The sequence below is a fragment of the Pan troglodytes genome, chromosome 10, assembly GCF_028858775.2.
Source record: "Pan troglodytes isolate AG18354 chromosome 10, NHGRI_mPanTro3-v2.0_pri, whole genome shotgun sequence".
Taxonomy (NCBI): domain Eukaryota; kingdom Metazoa; phylum Chordata; class Mammalia; order Primates; family Hominidae; genus Pan; species Pan troglodytes.
The window spans coordinates 102,541,868-102,565,715 of NC_072408.2; the positions used below are offsets into that span (position 1 = coordinate 102,541,868).

Sequence of the window (23,848 nt, forward strand, 5' to 3'; positions counted from 1 at the left end):
CAACCTGCATGAATATAAAAAGTATACAAACACAAGCACAAAACAGGAACATAATGGAACCATTATGGCTCCCTTTATTCTGAAGAGATTGCTATAGCCTTTGATGATGGAGTCAAAGGAGGTAATTGCTGCCGGTTCATCTTTATTCCCACCTTCCACTAGAACTCTAGGAGTCTGCCTGTCTTCCACTGAGGGAGTGATCTGTGATCTTAAGCTCACTGTTGAAACCACCAATGGAATTCAGCATCTTACCGCTCTGAAACTGGCCTCCTTTAATATTACCTGATGGCTCTAACTTTTGTTATTTTGTTATAAAAGCTACACTGGGAGAAAAATACCCTAAAAGTATTTGCTCCTGATTTAGCTTTTCTAAAAACAGAACTCAAAGTTCAAGGCCCTTAGCTGGGAAAGAAGCTGCTTGTCAAGATCTTTCACCAAGACCCCGGCGGCCACTCCCTCCGCGCGGCCACTCCCTCGGCAGCGCCTCCAGGCTCCCAACATTGTTTTCTCCTGAAAAGGCCAAGGCCCTACAGAATTTCTGAGGGGGATTTTTAATAGTGAAGTCATTCCAAAAGCTGCCCAGCTGCCTGCTGAATTCTTAGAGCAAGGGGGACTTAAGGGAGATGATTTCGAGACACAGCTTTAAGAAGAAAGGACACAATTTGAACTGTTATACATAAATAGAGTGTGAAGTTAAATAGTAGAAAAAATGAGATCTTTTATCTTTTTTTTCTTTTTGGCACTGTTTTCTTCTTTCCTTCTGCTATCAGCTATTTTTGCTAGTGGATGAAAAGCTATAAAAAAATAAGAAAAAGTTGTAAATGTGCTTTACTCTGTGAAAGGCCATATGGTACCCCTTTACTATCCTAGGGAACATTTTTCTATTGATCCTTGCAATGTTATATACATTACGTTCAATGGTAGCTAGTTCCACAATATTCAAGGGGTATTTAATTTCAAATAAAATTATGGCCAGGCACGATGGCTCATGCCTGTAATCCCAGCACTTTGGGAGGCCAAGGCAGGTAAAATCACTAGAGGCCAGGAGTTCAAGACCAGTCTGGTCATCATGGTGAAACCCCATCTCTACTCAAAATACAAAAATTAGGTGGGCGTGGCGGTGCAAACCTATGATCCCAGCTACTTGGGAGGATGAGGCACAAGAATGGTTTGAACCCGGGAGGTGGAGGTTGCAGTGAGCCAAGATCACGCCACTGCACGCTAACCTGGGTGACAGAGCAAGACTGTCTCAAAAAAAAAAAAAAATTACGCTTGAATCAGTTTAATAAGAAAACAATCTGAATTATGATTTGCCTTTCATTTACTGAAGTTCAGTGTCTCCTGAGTTTTTGTACATCCTACCCAAAAGAGGGGTAGGATGCATGAGATCTGCCTCTAAAGCTTTAAAAAATAAATGTACAGTATTTAAGTCTGTTTCCTGTCTTCTATACACATTTAAATGCATAATGCAAATAAATACAAAAGTCATAGCCTTTATTTTATTTTATTTTGAGACAAGTCTTGCTCTGTCGCCCAGGCTGGAGTGCAATGGCGTGATCTTGGTTTACTGCAGCCTCCACCTCCTGGGTTCAAGTGATTCTCCTGCCTCAGCCTCCTGAGTAGCTGGGGTTACAGGTGTGTGCCACCACACCTGGCTAATTTTTGTATTTTTAGTAGAGACAAGGTTTCACCATGTTGGCCAGGCTGGTCTTGAACTCCTGACCTCAAATGATCTGCCCGCCTCAGCCTCCCAAAATGCTGGGATTACAGGCGCCCAGCCATAGCCTTTATTTTTAATGCTTGCTATGTGACTACTGCTCAGATTCCCTATTTAATTTCTGTATCATTCCTTTCATGTTTACTAGTTGTAGTTGGGCCAGTTACTATTTATTCCTGGGTATATCTAAGAGATCTTAGGCAGCTAAAAAGCCAATTTTATATTCTTGATTTGCTACTTTAATTAAAACTGAAGAAAGCACTTTTGCATATACAGACAAATTTTATCATGGGAAAACTTGGGTGCACCATTCTCTCCCTTCCTCCCTCCCTCCCTCTTTTCTTTCCTCTTTTCTTTCTTTCCCTCCCTCCCTCTTTCTTTTTCTTTCCTTTCCTTCCCCTTCCCCTTTCCCTCCCTCCCGTACTCCCTTCCTTCCTTCCTTCCTTCCTTATTTTTCCACCTGTTCAGCCTCCTGTATTTCCAATCTATGCAGGCACCTAGCCAGGAACTGGAGTTATCCCTAGCTCCTTTTTCCTTTGGAGAAACAAACCTAACTGTGTCTATCTTCGGTCTCGCCTTTGAACTGATGCGGTTCATCCTGCCATAATCTGTCATGCTCCCCTTTTTTTTTCATAACACTTATTATAGCTTTTAATTACATATTTACTTGGGTAAATTTATTTAGAGTCTATTTCCACGGGGATAGAGACAATTTTGCTGTACAGACAGTGACTAGAATAGGCCTGCCACATGAGAGGCACTGAATAAATCTAGGTTGAGTTTTTTAAATTGAACGATTTGTGTCATTTAAAAAATATTTCTTAATAATTGATGATCTTTTGGCCTCCAATAATCTTCTGATTTTTCACCACACTGCTGTCACTATAGTACATTGTAAAGGGCTAGAGGATAGGAACCACATCGTTTTATCACTGTATCCCCCAAACCTAGGACAATGCCTGACCCATTTTAGCAAATCACTCACCTTTGTTACACTAATAAATGAACGTGCATCTTAATAAGCAACAATCATGAAATGATTTTATGTTTTGATGAACCTCCTAGAAGGTCCATACTGCTCTTTACAGGTTTCTGTGAATAATATCTTAACACCACAGGATTGCAGTACTGGATACTGGATACTAGAAACAGAAAACCACCCCAACAAATCTATGGTAAACTCAAATGGTCAAAACAAAGCAGATTATTCTGCACCTTCCCAGAGCAAGACTATATCCTATATTTAATGCTTCAGTCAGTCCAGCTTTATTATTTATTTTTTGTAAGAAAAGTTCTTTCCAGGCACGGTGGTTCACACCTGTAACCTCAGTACTTTGGGAGGTTGAGGCCGGAGGTTCACTTGAGCCCAGGAGTTCAAGACCAGCCTGGGCAACACAGCAAGAGCCCCTCTCTACAAAAAATAAAAAAAAAAAAAAATTAGCTGAGTGTGGTGGCATGTGCATGTAGTCCCAACTACTCGAGAGGCTGAGATGGGAGGATTATTTAAACCCAAGAGGTCAAGGCTGCAGTGAGCTGTGATCATGCCATTGCACTCCATTCAGCCTGGGTGACAGAGCAAAAACCCTGTCTCAAAAAAAAAAAAAAAAAAAGTTATTTATTCTAACTTGATAGGGGACATTCTCCACCCGTAAGTACCTTTCACTGGCAGCAAAATTTCTTTCACATTAATCAATCTGAAATTCCTTTCACCCAATTATATCCAATTAGAACTCTTTGTTCAAGGAAAGTAAATTATTTTTTGCCACACCTCTACTTCCCCCTTACACCTTTTGAGTATTTATAGAAAGTTGCTGTAGTATCCTTGAGAAATTTCCTGGATAATCTGACAATATTTATCATCTTTCACACTTATTCATTAGTATCTCTCTTTTCTTGATGGTTTTTGTTGGCCTATCTGGAATATTCTCCAGTCATTTCCATCTTTCCTATACTAAGATTCCTTAGGATGAAATCAGTTCTTTAGATTCAAATACTACATGGCTATTTATCAGTAAGCAGGGCCTTACAAAACTAAAGGCTTTTACTTTTTTTTTTTTTGTTCAAAAAAACTAGGTTCTTTAAAAATTATTTTTGCCTTTAAAATATATATCTTTTTATTTCTTCCTTTGGGTTTTGATTCTGTTGTCATTAACTGGGTCACGGTGTGTAATACAGTTCTTTGGATCTTTGCAGGTCATGGGATCTTTGTAGTCAGACTAACCTGGGTTCAAATCCCAGCCTTGGCACTGACCAGCTATGTGAACATGGGCAAATTATATACAGTCATCCCTCAACATCCGTGGATTCAGCATCCATAGAATCAACCCACTGTGGATCAAAAATATTTGAGGAGAAACCCAGTAAAAAATAGCAGTACAACAATACAACTAAACACTACAGTATAACAACTATTTACACAGCATTTACATTGTATTAGGTATTATAAGTAACCTAGAGATGATTTACAGTATACAGGGGGGTGTGCATAGGTTATATGAAAATACTAAGCCATTTCATATAAGGGACTTGAGCATCCACGAATTTTGCTATCCTCGGGGATCCTGGAACCAATCCCTCGAGGATACTGCAGATGGAGGAACAGGGACAACTGTAATCAATTTAAGTCTCAGTGTCTTCATTTGTAAAATAGAAAATATAGCACATAAAGCTATAACTTAGCACACAAACATTGCTAAATTACCTACCATGAGGTCTGGTCCATGACAGCCATTCACCAAATGCTCATTCTCTTCTTTATGCACCTTCTAATTTTGTCCAGACCTTCTGAAGATTTTGATATTTTCTAATTGTTTGCTTGATTATTACATGTCCTCATCAAAAGTAGAATGGTATACTATTTATTTATTCAGTGAATTACTGCATTCCACTTTCTTCTTGGAAGACATTTTAGAGAATTTCATGACCTCGTCCACTTCTCTTCCCAAATGTGACTGATTTTTATTATCCATCAATTTGTAAAGTTTTGGCTGCGTGTAGTGGCTCCAGCCTGTAATCCCAGCACTTTAGGAGGCCAAGGTGGGAGGATCACTTGAGCTCAGGAGTTCAAGACCAGCCTGGGGAACATAGTGAGACCCTGTCTATACTAAAAATAAAAAATTAAAAAATTAGCTGGGCATGATGGCACATGCCTGTAGTCCCAGCTACTCAGAAGGCTGAGGCAGGAGAATTGCTTGAGCCCAGGAGTTTGAGGCTGCAATGAGCCATGTTCATGACACTGCACTCCAGCCTGGGCGATAGAGTGAGACTCTGCCTCAAAAAAAAAATAAAAATAAAAAATAAAAAATAATCGTAGCTTCTCTTTTTTTGATGAATTTCAATATGTGTTATTTAATCTTTTTAAAGGATTGCCTTAGTATGATTATTATGTTATGACATATCTATTTTCTCTATTTCTCTCACTGCTTAAACTCTGGTTTTACTTCTTGGATTTAAAAAAAAAAAAAGCTGAGATTAAAGTATCCCAACTATTACTGCCAAGTTACTGTTCTATTTAAAGTGTGGTTTCCACAAACAGTTACTTCATATTGATTCTATGCTGGAATCATTCACAGTTGCTTTCAGTATAAAACAAGGATGTCTATGTTGTTTATATGGTATAAAATGAACTCATGTGACTTTGCCAAACCTACAATTTGAAAGAAAAAGCCCACAAGTTACTATTTGAAGAGACCTCAATAACCTTTGGGAAGGAATGGACTGGTTCACAGGCACGAGAATAAACAAATGAAAGGTGCTTATGTTTTCTTACATGTGTAATTGTGGTAAGGTATTCTGGATTTAATTAGTGTAAAAATTGTACTTGAAAGATAGACTGAAATGGAAGCATCACTATACAGGAGGTAAAATGAAATAACTGTTTAAGAGAGATCAGTGCAAACGGAAATGCAGAGACTCTTCCTGAGAGCATCATGAGAAGGGGCTATTTGAGTAGAGTGTGAAGAATGGCAATAGAGACTGAGGCAAGAGAGTCATCCACCCAAAGCACCTGCATCTCCAACAGCTGAGTAGTTTTCACCTAAGCCAGAAAGAAGGAAAAAAAAAAAAAAAGATCTGGATGATATAACCCTTTCTTTACAAAGATAGCTGGTTCATTTGGGTAGGTAGCCATGAAACCCGATGCTATCTTGGTAAATGCTTGGTTTGGGTTTTAGGGCAGAGAGACCAAGTTTATTTTTATTCACTCTGTGCTAAAAGGCCATTGACTACATTTATTTTGGCCCATCAGGGAGGAAGGAAGGGCATGCCAATCTTTCAAGAGGTTGTTTACTTTGACAGAGAATGAATTCTGCTTTCTTTTCCATTTTCTGATTTTCCTTTTAATATGGAGAAAGACTATGTAATAGTTTAAAATATGTGTCTTGGCATAAAAGTCAATAAATTTATTGTAAAGGAATTAACTGGTTGTTTCCTAAAAGGAGTTAATTCTGTTCTACAGGCATTTCTTTAAACACCTGTTTCAAACAGTGTATTCTTCTAAAGTGAGGATTTTTTTTTTTTTTTTTTTTTTTTTTTTTTTTTTTTTACCCAGGGTCTCAGTCTGCCACCCTGGTTGTGTAGTGCAGTGGCGTGATCATGGCTCACTGCAGCCTCAAACTCCTGGGCACAAGTGATCCTCCTGCCTGAGCCTCCTGAGTTGCCGGGACTACAGGTGCATACCATCATGCTCAGCTAATTAATTTTTTTTTTAAAGAGAGCTTATGCTAGAGACAAGACTGCTATAAGCAGTGGTGTTCAAATGCTGAGCCAGGAGACCAAAAGGCTGAATCAGAATCACCAACGATGCTTTTTAAAGGAATGCAGATTTCTGTCCGGACGCCCTGTTGGAGATTCTGATTCAGTGTATTCTGGGCAGGACTCTAAGATTGCACATTTTGAGTAAGCGCTCCCTGGTGATTCTGACCCACAGCCAGGTTTGGGAACCAATGACTTGAGGTGAGAGAAGTGGGGCTGTGAAAGTGGAGGCAAGACCTTGTCCAAACCATTCTACTTTTGACTCAGAGTCTGAGTCTGACTTCCTGATGAAAAATGACCTGAGAGTTTGAAACTGGCTGTGGTGAGAATGTTTCAACCACAGAAATTGCTAAATGGTGTGAATCAGGTCAGGGTTCCCTCCCACCACGAACCCTGCCGCAAAAGCCAGTACACAATTATCTAGGAAGGTTATTCTCTTTTTTCTTTCTTTCTTTTCTTTTTTTCCCTTTCTTTTTTCTTTCTTTCTTTTCTTTTTTTCCCTTTCTTTTTTCTTTCTTTCTTTTCTTTTTTTCCCTTTCTTTTTTCTTTCTTTCTTTCTTTTTTTTTTTTTTGAGACAGAGTCTCCCTCTGTTGCCCAGGTTGGAGTGCAGTGGTGCAATCTTGGCTCATTGCAACTTCCGCCTCCTGGGTTCAAGTGATTCTCCTGCCTCAGCCTCCCAAGTAGCTGGGACTACAGGCACCCTCCACCATTCCCAACTAATTTTTGTATTTTTAGTAGAGACAGGGTTTCACCATGTTGGCCAGGCTGGTCTTGAACTCCTGACCTCAGGTGATCTGCCCACTTGGCCTCCCAAAGTGCTGAGATTACAGGTGTGAGCCACCACCCCTGCTGTCACATTTTAAAAATATGCCTGCTATAGAAAAATCTACCTGTGTTATAGGTTACCAAAGTCACATAGGTGACTTTAGAGGTTTCAAGTGAGTTACTCTAAAAGAGACTATCCTGTTTTAGAACAGAGAGATGAGATTCCTCAGAGTACCTCAGTGCACAGTGAGAATTACATTCCCCTTTTTCTTTCTGTGCCTGAGCAACGAGTCACTTTGAGCCTCCATTTCTGTTCTCAGCCCTAGGTTCAGCTGGAGAGATTCATGTTTTCCCTTGTGTTTACAGACCTTAAATGCACTGTCCTTTAAAAAAAATTTTTTTTTCCTAAGCTGTAGAAATAAATTCAGTTTCAGTGATCTCCCTAGTCTTAAAAAAACAAACAACATCCCTGGAATCCTCAGAAGTGATTTCTTGGCATGGTAATGTGTAGTTGATTGTGCTGGGTCCAACAGTAGACTCTGATTAAGGTTGAAATAGAGGAAGTGAGAACAGGGATGATTTAATTGCTCACAAGAAATAAATCTATTGGCTAGAAGATTTGGTTCAGGGCCTCGTTTCTTCAGGTTTGATGAATTTATAACCATTAAGTAAAAATGTACACATAAAACCATAGCATTTAGCATGGTGCTTCTCAGGAGAGTGGGAGGAAAAAAAATCTCTTAGAACATTCGTGGAACCAGTAAGTCCTTGGCTTAACCTGGCAGGAAACTATCTACCTAACTGCAAACAAAACCCCAAGATTAATGCCATCAATATTTGTTGAATGAATCAACATGCCCAGGTAAGTATTTTATTACATGTATCATAGATGCTGTGAGGAAGAACATCATCAATTTGTTTCATTTTCTAGATCAACTCATTAAAAACAACTGAGATTAGAAAGCTGGACAAACTGGCTGGGCGCGGTGGCTCACGTATGAAATCTCAGCACTTTGGGAGGCTGAGGAAGGTGAATCACTTGAGGTCAGGAGTTCGAGACCAGCCTGGCCAACATAGGGAAACCCCGTCTCTACTAAAAATACAAAAATTAGCTGGGTGTGGTGACGAGCACCTGTAATCCCAGCTGCTCGGGTGGCTGAGGCAGGAGAATCATTTGAACCTAAGAGGCAGAGGTTGTAGTGAGCCAAGATTGTGCCATTGCACTCCAGCCTGGGCGACAGGGAGGGACTCCGTCTCAAAAGAACAAAAAAAAAAAAAAAAAAAAAAGAAATCAGGACAAACTGTATTTCAGCAATTTTACAGGAAAAAACAGAAACAGCCATCTAAGAAGTAGGGAGGGATCTTTTCAAGGAAGTCTTCCCTAAATTGTCCTCACTCACCCCCACACTCTCCCTAAGGCACTTGCTGTATCTTTTTCATTGCACTTTCCTCTTGTAAAATGGGTAGTAATAATGTTACCTACATTGGAGTGCTTTAGTGAAAGTTTAAAAAGTGAAAACATACACAGCCCTTTGAATAGTGACCAGAAAATAGTATGCACTCAATATACGTCAGCAATTACTATGATATTGTCATCATCATCACCACCACAGAGTACTGAAATGATCTATTATTATACATTTCTCCTCATCTAGAATGTAACATCTCTTAGGGAAGATCTTCTGATTTTCACAGACTTAATGTTGGCACAGGGGAAGCACTCAATAAATGTTTTCTGAACTAAACTGAGCTACAACTTATGTGCTTCTAGTAAATTTATCTCAACTGTTGCTTCAGGTTTTCAATGGTTTTTTTTTTTTGTTTTTTTTTTTTTTTTTTTTTTTTTTTTTTGAGACATAGTCTTGTTCTGGAGGCTCCCAGGCTGGAGTGCAATGGCGCAATCTTGGCTCACTGCAACCTCTGCCTCCCAGGTGCGAGTGATTCTCCTGCCTCAGCCTCCTAAGCAGGTGGGATTACATGTGCCTGCCACCATGCCTGGCTAATTTTGTATTTTTAGTAGAGACGGAGTTTCACCATGTTGGCCAGGCTGGTCTCGAACTCCTGACCTCAGGTGATCCACCAGCCTTGGCCTCCCAAAGTGCTGGGATTACAGGTGTGAGCCACCACACCTGGCCCAGTTCTAACTTTTGAGAAGATAAAAACTGGAAAAGAAGAGAGAGAAGAAGAAAAGGGCTGTCATATGTTCATTGCTGGCAGTCCAATAGACTAGATTGCCCAAGCCTAGTTAATCTTATGTTTATGATTATTTCACTGATAGAAATGTAAGGTTCATTATTTCCTTGGCACCCATTTGTAGGCTCTAGCACTTGGAAATGGGGAACAAATATATAGAAAAAAATCTTCTAGCGTGTGTCTTCCCAAGTAAAGTCTTCGTATAGATATGGCCAGTATAACAACATTTTCCAGTGTGTGCTATAGAACACGGGTCCCAAAAGATGCTTTGAAAGAAAAGCATTCTCTGGTTAAATTGGAGAGATGTCAAAACTCCGAAACAGGTTTATAATAAACATTAGCATATTAGGCTCTGAGACATCCTGAAGTGAAGAAACCTTTGATTAATTTATTTCCTAAATTTGAAGGCCATAGCAAAATTTCCCCTCACATAATTTCTATTAACATTTCATGGAATTAGAACTCTGCAGATCAAACTCTGGAAAATGCTGTACCACAGAAACATATTTATTCAGATTTCCATTTTTTCTCAGTAAACCTCTACATAATTTATTCTAAAATATTCTAAGTCTATATGCACACAAATAGAGATGTAAACCTTCGTTAATTTGGATGTTTGCTTAACTAGGCTGTTCTGGCTAACTCTGAAAAATTTAACTGTAAATTAAGTGCATAGAACCCTTGTTGAAAAGCATTCAAGAGCACTCTCAACCTTAAAAAAAAATTTTTAAGAGATGGGAAATTTCTCTGCTGCCCAGGCTGGAGTGCAGTGGCGCGATCCTAACTCACTGCAGCCTCGAATTTTGGAGGCTCAAGTGATCCTCCCTCCTCAGCCTCCTGAGGAGCTGGGATGTCAGCTGTGTGCCATCATGCCTGGCTACTCTGAACCTTTAATACGATTCAATAGCTCTGGGGTAGGATCAGAGGTTCTGAATTGCTAATCAGCAACCAGATGATGCCAATGCGGCTGGTCTGCAGACCACACACAGAGTAGCAGTTTGCTTTTCTGCCTTGGTAAGCTCAGTAAAATAAATATAATAAAATTGTTATTTTGAATAACATTGTACATGTTGTTGATGGAACCACATACTGAAATAGTTTAAATTTTTAAAATATCAACTTGTTTTCTTGATACTACCTTCCTCATAAAAGTAAAGTGGGAAATAATGGGGGGAAAACATCTAGCTATAAGAATATCGCTGTCAGCACCTCACATGAAATCTGGTAATTATAGGTACTTAATAAATGTTAAATATGTTAACTTATTTGTCACAAGCTTTATTATCAGTTATAACTGAAGCAGTGACAAAGAGGTGACATAGGGATACATCTACTAAGGAGGGAATTAATGATATGAAAATATTACTTAAGAGTAATGAAAATGCTCTCAAACATACTGCCAATCAAACAACGTAGGTAGAGAGTACGTAGGTGGAGAGAACTGGATGTGCTGATCAATGTTGGGATCTACTGCAGACTCAGAAAAAGAGAAGAGAAGAACCAGAGTAATATTCTGGAAGCAGATGCCAGTAAGGAAACGTAAGCTAGGGAAGCAGACACAGGCATCTCTGCCCCAAATGTATCCTAGAATAGTCACAAAGTGAATGGAGATAGGCTTTCCTAGGGAAGCCTACCCAGGGATCGGGGAGCTGTCTGGAGCGGGAAAGAAAGAAATACAGATCTTCCCTATGAACCCATCTACCTCCTATACATTATGCTAAAAGAACTAAATTGGTGTTGGTTATTTTCATAATTTTCCTACTTGGTGCATTAAGTACCATCCAAGTATTTGTTAACTAGGAATGATTACTAATATGACTTAGTAGTAGTAGTTTTTAGCTTCAAGTTTTTCAGTAGCCAGATGTAGGTGAATCCATAACAACATATAAGGGGATCAGAAACTTGTTACAATTATGTTAGAATTACAGATAAATATGTTATAATTACCTTATTATGTTTCAGGGCAATTTTTTTTTTTTAAGAGTATCTTAATATGGTCTTGAGGGAGTTTTCCTTGAAATGACTTTGGAGCCTTTGGTCTTCTCGTACTTGGGTATTATCTATAAATATACTTGGCTATATCTATAAATATCAACCAGGCAATTATAGTAGATGACGCACATGGACTGATTATCAACTACTTGTTGGTAGTTCAACTCGAGAGTTACTCTTGCTCCCTGACTGAGATGTCCAAGATGCAGGCACTTTCAGCCAACCACTTACCTGCCCTACTTCCCTCATCCTCACACTGCTTTAACCACCTCCTCGCTCTTTCCTGTCTCTATGGCCAGGACTTTTTTCAGTTGTCAGAATATGCTATATTCTTTCTTCCTTCTGTTCCTTTTTGGCAAATCCTGTTGATTTTTCTCTCTGCTGGGAATATCTCTACTCATGCTTTGTTAATTTCCATTAAACTTCAGGTCTCAGGTTCTCAAAACTCAGAACACTCCACTCTTGCTGACTGCCCCTCTGATGTGCTCCCCTCCACACTCTGTAACACAATACTTATTATACTTCTGTGTATGAGTGTGTGTGTGTATACCACTAGTTGCCTATATACACATATGTGTATGTATACATTACAGATAACTCACTAGACTTTGTTAGCTTTGTCAAAAGACGGTGTCTCTTTTGCTTACAGTTGTAATTCCCAGAAACTAGCACACCTAGCACATAGTAGCACTGAGTAAGAATGAGTTGAGTGAAGGAATAAGCTTTAAAAATATTCTAATTGCTCAAGTTCATTGATGAATGTTCAGACATTTTCATGGATTGAAAAAATAATAAAAAGTTACGGGTGTTGTTTAATTTTAGCTGCATTCTCACAATTTGCTTATGTTTTTCACAGACCTGGTAGTTTGGGAACCAAAACCTGTAAAACTTGTTTTGCACAAGTCTCTAGATGAGCTGTATAAGTAACAGTAACTACTAACAAGAGGTCACTTTTTTTCCTAACTCCTCTTTCATACTCTTTTTATAAAACTCTGAAGCTATGAGTATTCTAGGATTTAAAAAGCTAGGGCTGGTGACCTTTTTACATTTAGTAAGAATATGAGCCATATCTTGAACATAGAACAGTAACGAAAAAACAAAACTAAAACAAAATAAACAAAAAGGCATTTATTTTGGCTCCAACTTTGCCAGTAAGTGTTTTCTTTTTTCTCTTTTTAATTGGTCAGACTTAGGCACTATAAAAGGGCTTCATCTGTTTTAATTCTTTGTACATTTACCTATCTTATGACTTTACAAAGCCGAACAATTTAAAAATCAGTAAAGTAAAATGCAATGAATAATATGTAATGCTTTGAAATTAATCTGAGCTATACATCATTAAAATACATTGCAAATATATCACACTATACTAATTGAATTATTGTGATGGCTCCTAGTACCCTAGAAAATAAACACCAACATTTTTAGGTTGGCAGTTAAGGCCCTCTCAATTCTAGCCCCAATCAATCCTCCAACGTTTTCTTGCACTATTCCCCTTGGTATTCTACTCTTTATTCTAATGGAAGTGACTAGCTGTTTGCTACACCAGCACATAGAAGAGGCTCAAATGTTAGCAAAATGTTAGAAACTGGCTTTGTTAACCAATGTAAAATTTGGGGGGGGTGGGGCATGCTTTATTGAGATCAGTGTTTCTCAAACTTTACTGTGCATCAGAATCACCTGGAGGGCTTGTGAAAACTCGGATTGCTGGGCCCCATCTGCAGAATTTCTGATTCAGTTGATCTGTCTCAGGGTCCGAGAATTTACAAGTCTAACACATTTCCCAGGTGATGCCGATGGTGCTGGTCCAAGAGCCACACTTTGAGAATCACTAGTTTGCTTGCTAACTTCAACTAAAGCTGAATGCTGAAAGTGCAAGTTCAATATTAATTGAGCTGCCTTTGTGTAACACAAGAACAGTCTTTTGAAAACTAAGTCAGACCATGCCACTTCTCTGCTGAAAACCCTTGCAGTGGCTCATCATTTTACTCCAAGTAAAAGCTGGTGAGCTTACAGTGGCTCATCAGTACATATTAGATTTTCTCCCCTCCCCAGTCACCTCTCTAGTCTCATCTCCCGACACCCCCAACTCTCATTCTGATGCAGCCACGCTAACCCCCATGTTATTTCCTTTGTCACATCAGGCACCTTCCTGTCTTAAGACGTTCACTTTAGGTATTCCCTCTCCTTAGAATGTTCTTTCCCCAGTTAACTCTTTGGTGAACTTCTTCACTGTCTTCAAATCTTAGCTGAAATCTCACCTTCCCAGTGCTGGGGACTACCCTCATCATCCTGTCCCTTACTGTACCCTGCCACTCCTCTTCCCACCCCAAGCCCTTGGTTCCCTGGATCCCTTCCCTCTTGTTTTATTTTTTTCTTCTTTGATGACACTAGCCCTTATGAACTTCTCACATACTGTATATTTCACTTATTAGTTATATTTCTTGTCTGTCTCCTCTATCAGAATATAAGCTCCTTGAGGGCAAGGATCTTTGTCTTATTCTCTGATGCATCTTAAGCACCTGGCACATAGTAGGCGCTCAATAAAAGTAATTGGATGAATGAATACATGAACACATTAGGTATACTGTACAGCATACTGTTCAAGGAAATGCTATATAACTGTATCTTTTTGAAAATGTTACCTGTTGCCCTACAAGATGACTTATCCAAGTTAGTGACAAATTATTTTTCTTTTCTCTTTTATCTGCTTAGTAGTTCAGACATTCTCATTTTTAGACATTTCTACTAGTGGTCTGAGGCTATGGGATACACACGTATATATATATCTATTCATTTAAACATATTCTGTACAAAATGGTGTCAGGACTATGTTCTAAGACACCATTATTATAAGCAGAGACCATTTTGTTAGCACATGGAGATTAGGATCTATATTTTAGACCCTAAGGAGCTGCAGACTTTAAGGAAGTAAGTATCTTTAAATAAGGTATTTTTGATCAATAAAGAGTAGAAACCCTATAGTATTATTTTTCACCTTCTGGCTTATAGGACATGACAGTTATTATAATACTAGTTTTCATTTTTATTTCTTTATTGTTATTTTATTTATTTATTTATTTATTTATTTATTTATTTATTTTTGAGACAGAGTCTTGCTCTGTCGCCCAGGCTGGAGTGCAGTGGCATGATCTCGGCTCACTGCAAGCTCCGCAGGCCGGGTTCACGCCATTATCCTGCCTCAGCCTCCCGAGTAGCTGGAACTACAGGCGCCCGCCACCATGCCCGGCTAATTTTTTGTATTTTTAGTAGAGATGGGGTTTCACCGTGTTAGCCAGGATGGTCTCGGTCTCCTGACCTCATGATCCACCCATCTTGGCCTCCCAAAGTGCTGTAATTACAGGCCTGAGCCACTGCGCCCAGCCTCTTTATTGTTATTTTTAAATATAATATTAAAAATAGAGACAGGGTCTTCTTCTGTTGCCCAGGCTAATCTCAAACTCCTCGGCTCAAGTGATCCTCCCACCTCAGCCTCCCAGAGTGCTGGGATTACAGATGCGAGCCACCCCACCTGGCGTAGTTTTCGTTTCTTGAGGGCTTATTCTATGACAGGCAATGTGCCGTCCCTTTTATCTTACATACACACTTTGTCTTATATAGTTCTCATTACACTACAGGCAGGAATTTTACATATGAAGAAACTGAAGTCCGAAGAGCTTCAATAGCCGGCATAACATCACACAGCTGGCAATTGGCAGTGAAGGCATTGAATCTACATCTGTTTGAAACCTATTAAATATTACAAAGTCTGAGTACAAACAAGGAGCAGGAGTAAAACAGGATGCTGGGAGAAATATTATGACACAGATCCAGATTTGGGGCTTGGTGTGGAAAGTGAGCAGTACTATATTTTATCTGCCATTATTTAAGAGAAAAAGCTTTTAACAAGCAAGCCTGTTCAAATTGCACATTGATATCTTCTCCCTGATGTTAAAAAATATTTTTAAAGAGCAATATAGTTTTTCCTTTAAAAAACTCGCAAATAACCCCAAGGTTTTAAATGCTTATTTCCCATTGTAGTGCTTTCTTCCTGTCACTGTTTTTGAGCTAGAACATGGAGTCCTTGGTAGGGAAAGGAAGGGCATGATCATCAATCTCCATTAATAGTCTTGAGGGGCTTCTGTTATCTGATGATTTCTGAGCTGAGAGAGGGTAAATACTGATGTGGTTAGATGAGCTATTCATCCACAGTTGACATTTACATAAGCCCTGCATGCACCCTTTACATTCACATAATTCAGATAATGTCCTATGAATTGGATAGATCTTTTCAAATTCTATTCTTTTTTCAAATAAACCTCTTTTTCTTTTCTTTCCTTTCCTTCCTTTCTCTCTCTCTCTCTTTTTTTTTTTTTTTTTTTTGGAAAGGTTTGGCTCTATTGCTCAGGCTGGAGTGCAGTGGCACTATCCCAGCTCATTGCAACCTCTGCCTGCTGGATTCAAGCCATCCTCCCACCTCAGCCTCCCAAATAGCTGAAACTACAGGCCTACAGCACCATACCCAGCTATTTTTGTAGTTTTTGTAGAGACAGGGTTTTGCCATGTTGCCCAGGCTGGTCTCGAACTTGTAAGCTCAAACGATCCGCCTGCCTTGGCCTCCCAAAGTGCTGGGATTACAGACATAAGGCACCATGCCTGGCCTCCAAATAAACCTCTTCTCAGAGTTATGTCAATAAAAAAGCAGAACGCATGCTATAAGAGTTTAGTATTTTTGGGGAGAGCATAAAATTAATATGATTTCCTAAATTAGTTATGATAGAGAGGATACATTAGAGCAGTGTCAATCAAAATGGATTTATAAGGAAACCAAAACTAGTCTTTTTTCATGTTTAAGTTCACTGTTAAGGTAAAAGAATAACCCAAGTGCAGTAACTACCCTTTATTTCATCAGCTTGAGTCCATTTATTGTCTACCTTCTACTCACAAGTAAAGTCTTAAGATCTTAAATAGCTCTCCCCCTTCATCACTCTTTTTTCTCTTTTATTAGTCATCCTGTTTACCAAAATGCGGTGCTATAGGAAATAATTTTACTTTATGGAGAGTGAGAAAGGAAATTACTTTGATGAATATTATACTGTTTTCACCCAACTGGTTGAAAATTCTTGCCTCTTATCAATGAAGAAATTAACTGATATCTGTGAGTGTATTATCTCAGAACCTCAATGACCTCCTTCTCTTGGGTTAGCAGAATGAGGGATAAAGAGATTCATCTCTTGTACAAATCAGCCTATTTTCTGGAAACCACAGGTTACTTACGTTTGCAAGCATCTGGAGCTGAGAAGGGTCTCCGCAGGTCACGATAGAAGCCTGGCTTGCACCTCTGGCAATGCTGTCCTTCTGTGTTGTGCTGACAGTCATCACAGACGCCACCACTACGATTCCCTGATGCCTCCCACACATTAACGTCGAAGTGACAGGTATCAGCATGCCCATTACACTTACAGGCTGGAAATAAGAAGCGTGGAGAGAAACACTAATAAGTAAAAATAAAATGATGGGTTATCTCATATTCAGATAGTTAAAAATAGGATGAGTTGGCCAGGCATGGTGGCTCACACCTGTAATCCCAGCACTTGTGGGAGGCTGAGGCAGGTGGATCACCTGAGGCCAGGAGTTTGAGACCAGCCTGGCCAACATAGTGAAACTCCATCTCTACTAAATACAAAAAAATTAGCCAGGTGCGGTGGCACACGCCTGTAGTCCCAGCTACTTGGGAGGCTGAGGCAGGAGAATCGCTTGAACCCAGGAGGTGGAGGTTGCAGTGAGCTGAGATTGCGCCACTGCACTCCAGCCTCTGTCTCAAAATAAATAAATAAATAAACTAAAAATAGGATAAACTGATTGTTAATGTTTAGTTTTAGTTTCTGAGTAGTTAACAATACAAAAATCAAAGCAATATAGAAAGGTATCCATTGAGAAATCTAGCCTCGGCCTCCCCATTTACCCTGTTTTTCCTGATTTCAATAGGTTACTACTTTTTTTTAAAAGGGTTTCTTGTGTAGCCTTCCAGTTTTTCATTATAGGCTGTTAATTAAAAAAAAGTAAGTTTCAGGAGATGCATGAAAATCAACAAAGTGTAGATTTGTCTAGTTGGGCGGAGATATTATGATGAACTTACCAACGGGGTTTGACATTTATTATGGAAAGATTACAGGAGTGACAATCAGTTTTTTACCCTCTCTTTTGGTAACACTTCACAATTCCCATTCCTGTTACTTCTCAAGGGTCATCCCTGTGGGTCTCCTGTCCTTGCTAAGAAAAGCTGAGATTGTCAGGCCTTATGTGGAAATGAGCATTCATATTGCAGATGCAGGCATGAATTCATGCTTACTAATGAGCCTGGAAGGAAGCTTCTGGTGGACAGAGCTTAGTAAGTTGGCAAGTAGATTGATTTATCTTTCATGAAGTACTATTCTTCAGCTGTTGAACTGGTGAGTAGAAGGTGGACTCCCATTGAAGCCTCAATTTTCTTACAGAAGAGGCCTGCAGTATTTATTATATAACAATTCCTCAAAGCACTTCTAACATTATAAGTCAATAGCATCAAGTGACATGTGTCTGTGTTCTATATATATTTAGATAGGCAGCTGATTTCTGTGGAAAGAGCCAGAAAGTCACCCTAGGAATTCAGGAGAAATTCTTTAGATTCTCTTCATGAGTGATTTAGAATAAGAATCCAGATTTTTGTGGAGGTCAAATGTATTTGCAAATGTTTGTGCTATTGTTTTTCATTGTTTCCTTGATGTGTTATGAAATTCTGACCAGATTCATATCTTTTAAAAGTATATTACAAGATAATTTAAGATTGATTCTTACAGGAAATCCTTTACATTTCCTAGAAACAAAAACAAATCAGTTATGACTCCAAATTACGTATGGGAAGAGACTTCTCACAGTTTTACCCACAGAACCTGCTTTTAAATTCTTGTAAAAGAGAGGTTTGTGAGCGTTAACATTGTGATGGGCATGCGCATTTCTCTGAACATTTTAAATTGCAAAGAAAAAAATGGCTCATGTTCCCATATTTTAACCTTCCTATTTAATCTCCAGCCTCAAACCTCAAGTTAGTTAGTCCTCGTAGAGAAATCTCATTCTTAACTTACTGGCTTAATTTCAAATCTAATCTTTCATTTCAAGCATCATAAAGTGAAAAAAAAAGGCAATGTGGTATTATGGGAAAAAGTACCTAATGTGGAGTCTTGAAACTTGGGATCAAGTCCCCACTATCATTTACTAACTTTGGCAAATCACTTAATCTTACTGAGCCTCAGTTTCCTGATCTCTATAATGGGATTAACACCACCTGCTTTATTGGGTAGTTTTGAGAACTGAATTCAACATAGCTATTTTCATGTTTATAATTCACCATCTCAGCAATGAGAGTACAACAGAATCAGATGTTCTTGTGTCTACTCATGTATTTACTTATTTATTTAGAGACAGAGTTTCCCTCTGTCACCCAGGCTGGAGTTCAGTGGCGTGATCTCGGCTCACTGCAACCTTCACCTCCCGGTTTCAAGTGATTCTTGTGCCTCAGCCTCCCAAGTAGCTGGGCTTACAGGTGCACGCCACCATGCCTGGCTAATTTTTTTTTTTTTTTCTTTCTTTCTTTTTTTTGTATTTTTAGTAGAGATGGGATTTCACCATGTTGGCCAGGCTGGTCTTGAACTCCTGGTCTCAAGTGATCCACCCGCCTTGGCCTCCCAAAGTGCTGAAATTACAGGTGTGAGCCATCCTCCTGTTTTTATTATGTCAAATCATAAAAGAGTTCTTAGCTCCCACCAAGTATCCAAGCAAACAGGCAACATATTCTTGGCAAAACAGTCACATTGGCAATGTAATGAACGGCAACTGTTTTCAGTGGCTGAAGCCTCAGTGGGCAGTGATATGGCTATGTTTGTGTAGGGTCTAGTGTTTGTCATCCACCACTTTGTGTTGTGTTTCTAGAGACAACAAGGAGTCCACAGATGCGTTGACTTTACAAAGAAAGCTTTTGAGTATCGTGGGCTTGTTACTTACTTCTGCACTCGTTGGGAGCCCCCGTTTTGCCATCAGCTGCCTCCCATGGCCGGTCATTGTATAACGGGGCACAGTGCTGGCAGTGGCTGCCTGCTGTGTTGTGCTTACACATACACTTCCCATGGACCTACAAGCAACATCAAGTGAGAACTATGAGCACAAATGTCGCCGAAGAAGAACATGCTTCCCACAATCTCATCTCATGGACTGGCTTTAGTCATAAGATGTTCATTCACTTTCCTGAAGAAGTTAGCCATCAAGAGGAGAGATGCTTTCTTTAGTTTGTCTTATCATCTTTTGAAAAATTCAAAAGATTAAGTAATATAGTTTCTTGGCTGAAGGGTATATGACCCTATAGAGCAATTCTAAGGTACTGGCTGAGCAAACACTTGAATTCTAAAGTACTGGCTAAGTTTTTAATATCTTTAATTTTTAAAAATTCTTTATGCAAAAGTAACATACCTTCATTCTAGAAAGTTTAGAAATCCATAATCTCATTGCAAAATGACATTAATATCAACATTTGGAGCATACAATTCCAGTACTTAAAAAAATTATATTTACAATCTTTTTCACATAATATATTGTGAATATCTTTCCATTTTGTTAAATATTCTCATATAATACACACTCTAATGGCACCCCGTATGATGTACAATTATCTGACCACCTATTTTATTGTAATTTAGGTTTTTAAATGTATGTATATATTATATTCAATGCTATAATGAATATCATTGTAGCTAAGTATTTGAGTGCATCTTTAATTATTTCCTTTGAATGTATTTTCTAGAAGTAATATTGAAAATATGTGCATTGTTAGGGCTTTGAATACAGTTTGTCCTAATGACTGGGCATTTTTTTTTCCTCCCCATAGTTCAGAGTAATATAGGGTTTATTAAAATAGTATTTCTCCCAGAGAGAAATACTTCAGTAGAATTCTTAGAAACATGGGAATTTTAATATTTTTTGTATTATTTCACTGATAACTTCTAAAAATTAATATTTGGAATCATCTGAACTATCTCCTGATAACTGAGACTTGCAATGAATTTCAACCAAGATGCATTCCAGCACCAAGATTATTTATTTACATGATGTCATGACTGTACAAAGGAAAGGTTTGCAAAGTAGCTCAGAATGGGGTTCATAAGTGTGGATCTAAGAGGTTTTATATTTTTTCCTTGAGAAACAGTGTTAAAGGTAACATAAAGGTAACAAATTATATCAACTAGTCAACAAATATTTAATGGGTACCTACAAGGGAGAGTCACTATGCTAGGCCATGTTTGGTACACAAAGTATTAGAAAACTTTCCTGTCTTTAAGAAAGATAAAATGTATAATAGCTGGAGAAAAAAGAGTTACATAGAAGAAAATAACAGATAAACAAGACAATAAACAAATACTTAAGCAAAATAATGCTGGCGTTCAAAAGATGCAGAAATCACCACAGGCTGACAGCTGTGGAGGGCTTTATGAGAAAGGTGGAGATTGGAGCTGGCCCTTGACACATGGGTGGCATTTTTAACAGACAGAAGGGAAGAAACTTTTCAGGAAAAGGAAACAAAATGAACCAAGGTGTAAGGAGAATCTGTGAGCAAAGTTTATTTCAATGCATCTAAAATATTTTGATTGTGACAAAAAATGAATTACTAAAAATGACATGTGCTCAGAGTGGCCAAACCAAAATGAGTCCCTAAGGTAAAGTTCAACAAACCTGAAAACAGCCACACCGATACACTGATATACTACTGCTTGACCTAAGATAACACTCAAGTAACTTGTGTCATCTCATCCAGGACCTTCTTTCTTTTAATACTTTCCTACCACTGGTGGACGCACTCTGCAAGTGGCCCGTGCAATTATCCGAGTGTGCTATATGACTGCTATGGGCCTTATGCTCACATAATGTCCAAGTTCAGGAGTTACACACAGGGCTTAGAGGACTTCGGGCTGCGTGTGAGTGAACATGACGCCTAAGAGTTAGCTAGAAAATTTCATAAGCAATATGTTGGTGGCCATCTTGCTAAATTTCATTTCAGTGTATTGTCATGTAAGGTTCTCATGCTTCATGAAAATTATAGAAGTTCTTTTAATTCTCAGGGATTAGTGAGTATATAGATTTTTAAAAAATAGGGTAAATTGGCTCCTTGAAAAAAAGATGATGTTGCAAAAATTTTTGTTAATTTTCTTTATAGAAATGCAACTAATACTATAGATTCAATTCACTGGTTTTGGTCTTGGAATCCCCAAGTATGAATTGAGTTATAATAATCTACCTTCTTGGCCTTCTCTCTGATATGAAATGTTTATATATCAAAATTCCATGGAATTATAAGGGTTCACTACAAATCTCCATTCACACATCCAGGCAAGCTCTAAAGACAAATCTGCACTTAAATTTTGAGAGCTGCAGGAATTCAACTTCTACTGCTCTATAAAAATGAGATTTTTTTCATCCTAGCTCCTGGGTATCTGATTTTTCCTATCCATTTTTTTATTATAAAATATATGAAGTAGAGGTGCCTCAGACATATTACTTTTATTGAGCATTTTAAATTCAGTGTTCTCTCTCATCATGAAAAAATATAAACTCTTGCCAATCAAATAACTTCTATGTGGCAAATTTCTGTAAAAGCTCTCAGGAAAAGTTGATGATTCTTTGTTTTACTTGTAGTACTAAATGCTGATTTCAAAGAAAAGAGAGTCTTTGAAAAAATGACTGTGTAGGAAAAATCTTCCGAGGCTGAAGAATTTAGTAAGATGAAGACATCCTTATGTAGCTGGCAGAAGTAGCACAATGGAGACTAGTAGGAAAAACAGTTTTGTAATTATCTAAATCCTACATGTCAAAAAAAAAAAACCCACACACAAAAAAGCAAAACATATATTAAAAACACATAAATAATCTGATAGAATTGGAGTCAGAGTTCCGCTGTTAAGGGAGTTCTATCTAAGGAGGGCATTAGGGAAAATGTTAAGGGGTGTAAAGTAAATATGATAAAAAACAAAGTCAATTAGTGCTGTCTGTATAAAACTTCTAAGTGTAGTCCCTGAGTCTGTGTCCTGAAGGGTACATGGGATTTTCCTTAGGGAGCAAAGACAAGAATATAAAAACCCTAAAGGAATAGTCAGGGACAGTCAATAAATAAACCAGAGGTATGTGTTCGAGAGGTAGGTTCAATCCAGATCACAGAACACACTAAACATTAGCTTAAAGAGGCTGAAATTTATCCTGTAAGCAATGCAGATCCATTGAAGATTTTTGAGTAAGGAAATGATGTGAAAGATATATTAAATATACTTTCTTTTCTTCTTTTTTTAAAAAATTATTTCTATCTCTCTCCTATCTTGCCTGTTATGTTCTTTCTTCCCTTTCTCCTTTTATGGTTTCTTCTCCAGCTTTCCCCCCAGCTCATGCCTTACAATAAATAACCAGTGGCACCCACATGTATTTTCTGAAAATATTCAGAAGTTGAAAAGGTTGTTAATTTCTTTTTCCTGATTTTCCAGTTACATCAGCATGTTAATTCTTACGTAGTTTTTTTGCATCCTCTCCATTTTTTAATTTTACTTATTTATTTTTAATTTTTTTTAGAGACAGGGTCTTGCTTTGTTGCTCAGGCTGAAGTGTAATGGTGTGATCACAGATCACTGAGACCTTGAATTCCTGGGCGGAAGTGATCCTCCCATCTGAGTCTCCCCAGTAGCTTGGACAACAGGCACATGTCACCATGCCCAGCTAATTTTTGTATTTTTTGTGAAGATAGGGTTTCACTACATTGCCCAGGCTGGTCTCCAATTCCTAGGCTCAAGTGATCCTCCAACCTCAGCCTCCTAAAGGGTTGGGATCACAGGCATGAGCCCCTATGCCTGGCCCTCTTTTCCACTTTTTAGCAACCGTTTATTGAATACCGTATGAAGCAAGATGCTGCAAAGTACTGTGAGTCCTCTTCAAAGGAGCTCAACCATTATCATAGGTTCAACTTATCAGGTTTGGTCTTGGAAGGCCTAAGGCCTATACGTAATATCACCCAACACATGGGTTCATCCTGACACAAATCTCAGGCCTCAGGAGTCCACAGATATTTAGAGTTACCTCATCAAACATTCACATGTATCACAAGATAATGTTGGACAGGTCAATTCCCTCTACAGCGAGGATTTCAGAGCATTCCCTTGATCCCACATGCCAAGGATTGGGATGAACCTCCCGGGGTCTGAAAGATGCTAGCCCAGCAAATTTTTCTGCATACAGAAAAATTCAAGGAGCTGTCATTTTGAGAATTACCAAAAATAGCTGTAAATCATTACCTAGACAATTTGAAACAAGAAATCCTTCCTCAGCAATACAACTGTTGCTGTTCAAGCTTGAAAGATCATCCA

The 23,848-nt window shown here is 38.6% G+C and overlaps 1 protein-coding gene and 1 long non-coding RNA gene across 3 annotated transcripts in view; one reads left to right on the plus strand and one right to left on the minus strand.

The window, feature by feature from the left end:
- LOC100612995 (uncharacterized) overlaps window positions 1-23,848 on the plus strand; it is a 103,529-nt gene that overhangs the window by 59,220 nt on the left and 20,461 nt on the right. The gene's annotated exons all lie outside the window — the stretch shown is intronic.
- The window catches only part of NTN4 (netrin 4), a 133,665-nt gene that overhangs the window by 36,275 nt on the left and 73,542 nt on the right, over window positions 1-23,848 (minus strand). For both annotated transcript variants that reach the window (XM_016924014.4, XM_016924015.4), the window contains exons 4-5: window positions 19,461-19,587; window positions 16,698-16,886 (exon numbers count right to left, since the gene is read on the minus strand). In XM_016924014.4, the coding sequence (XP_016779503.3) occupies window positions 16,698-16,886; window positions 19,461-19,587 (316 nt within the window). The remainder of the gene's footprint in view (window positions 1-16,697; window positions 16,887-19,460; window positions 19,588-23,848) is intronic.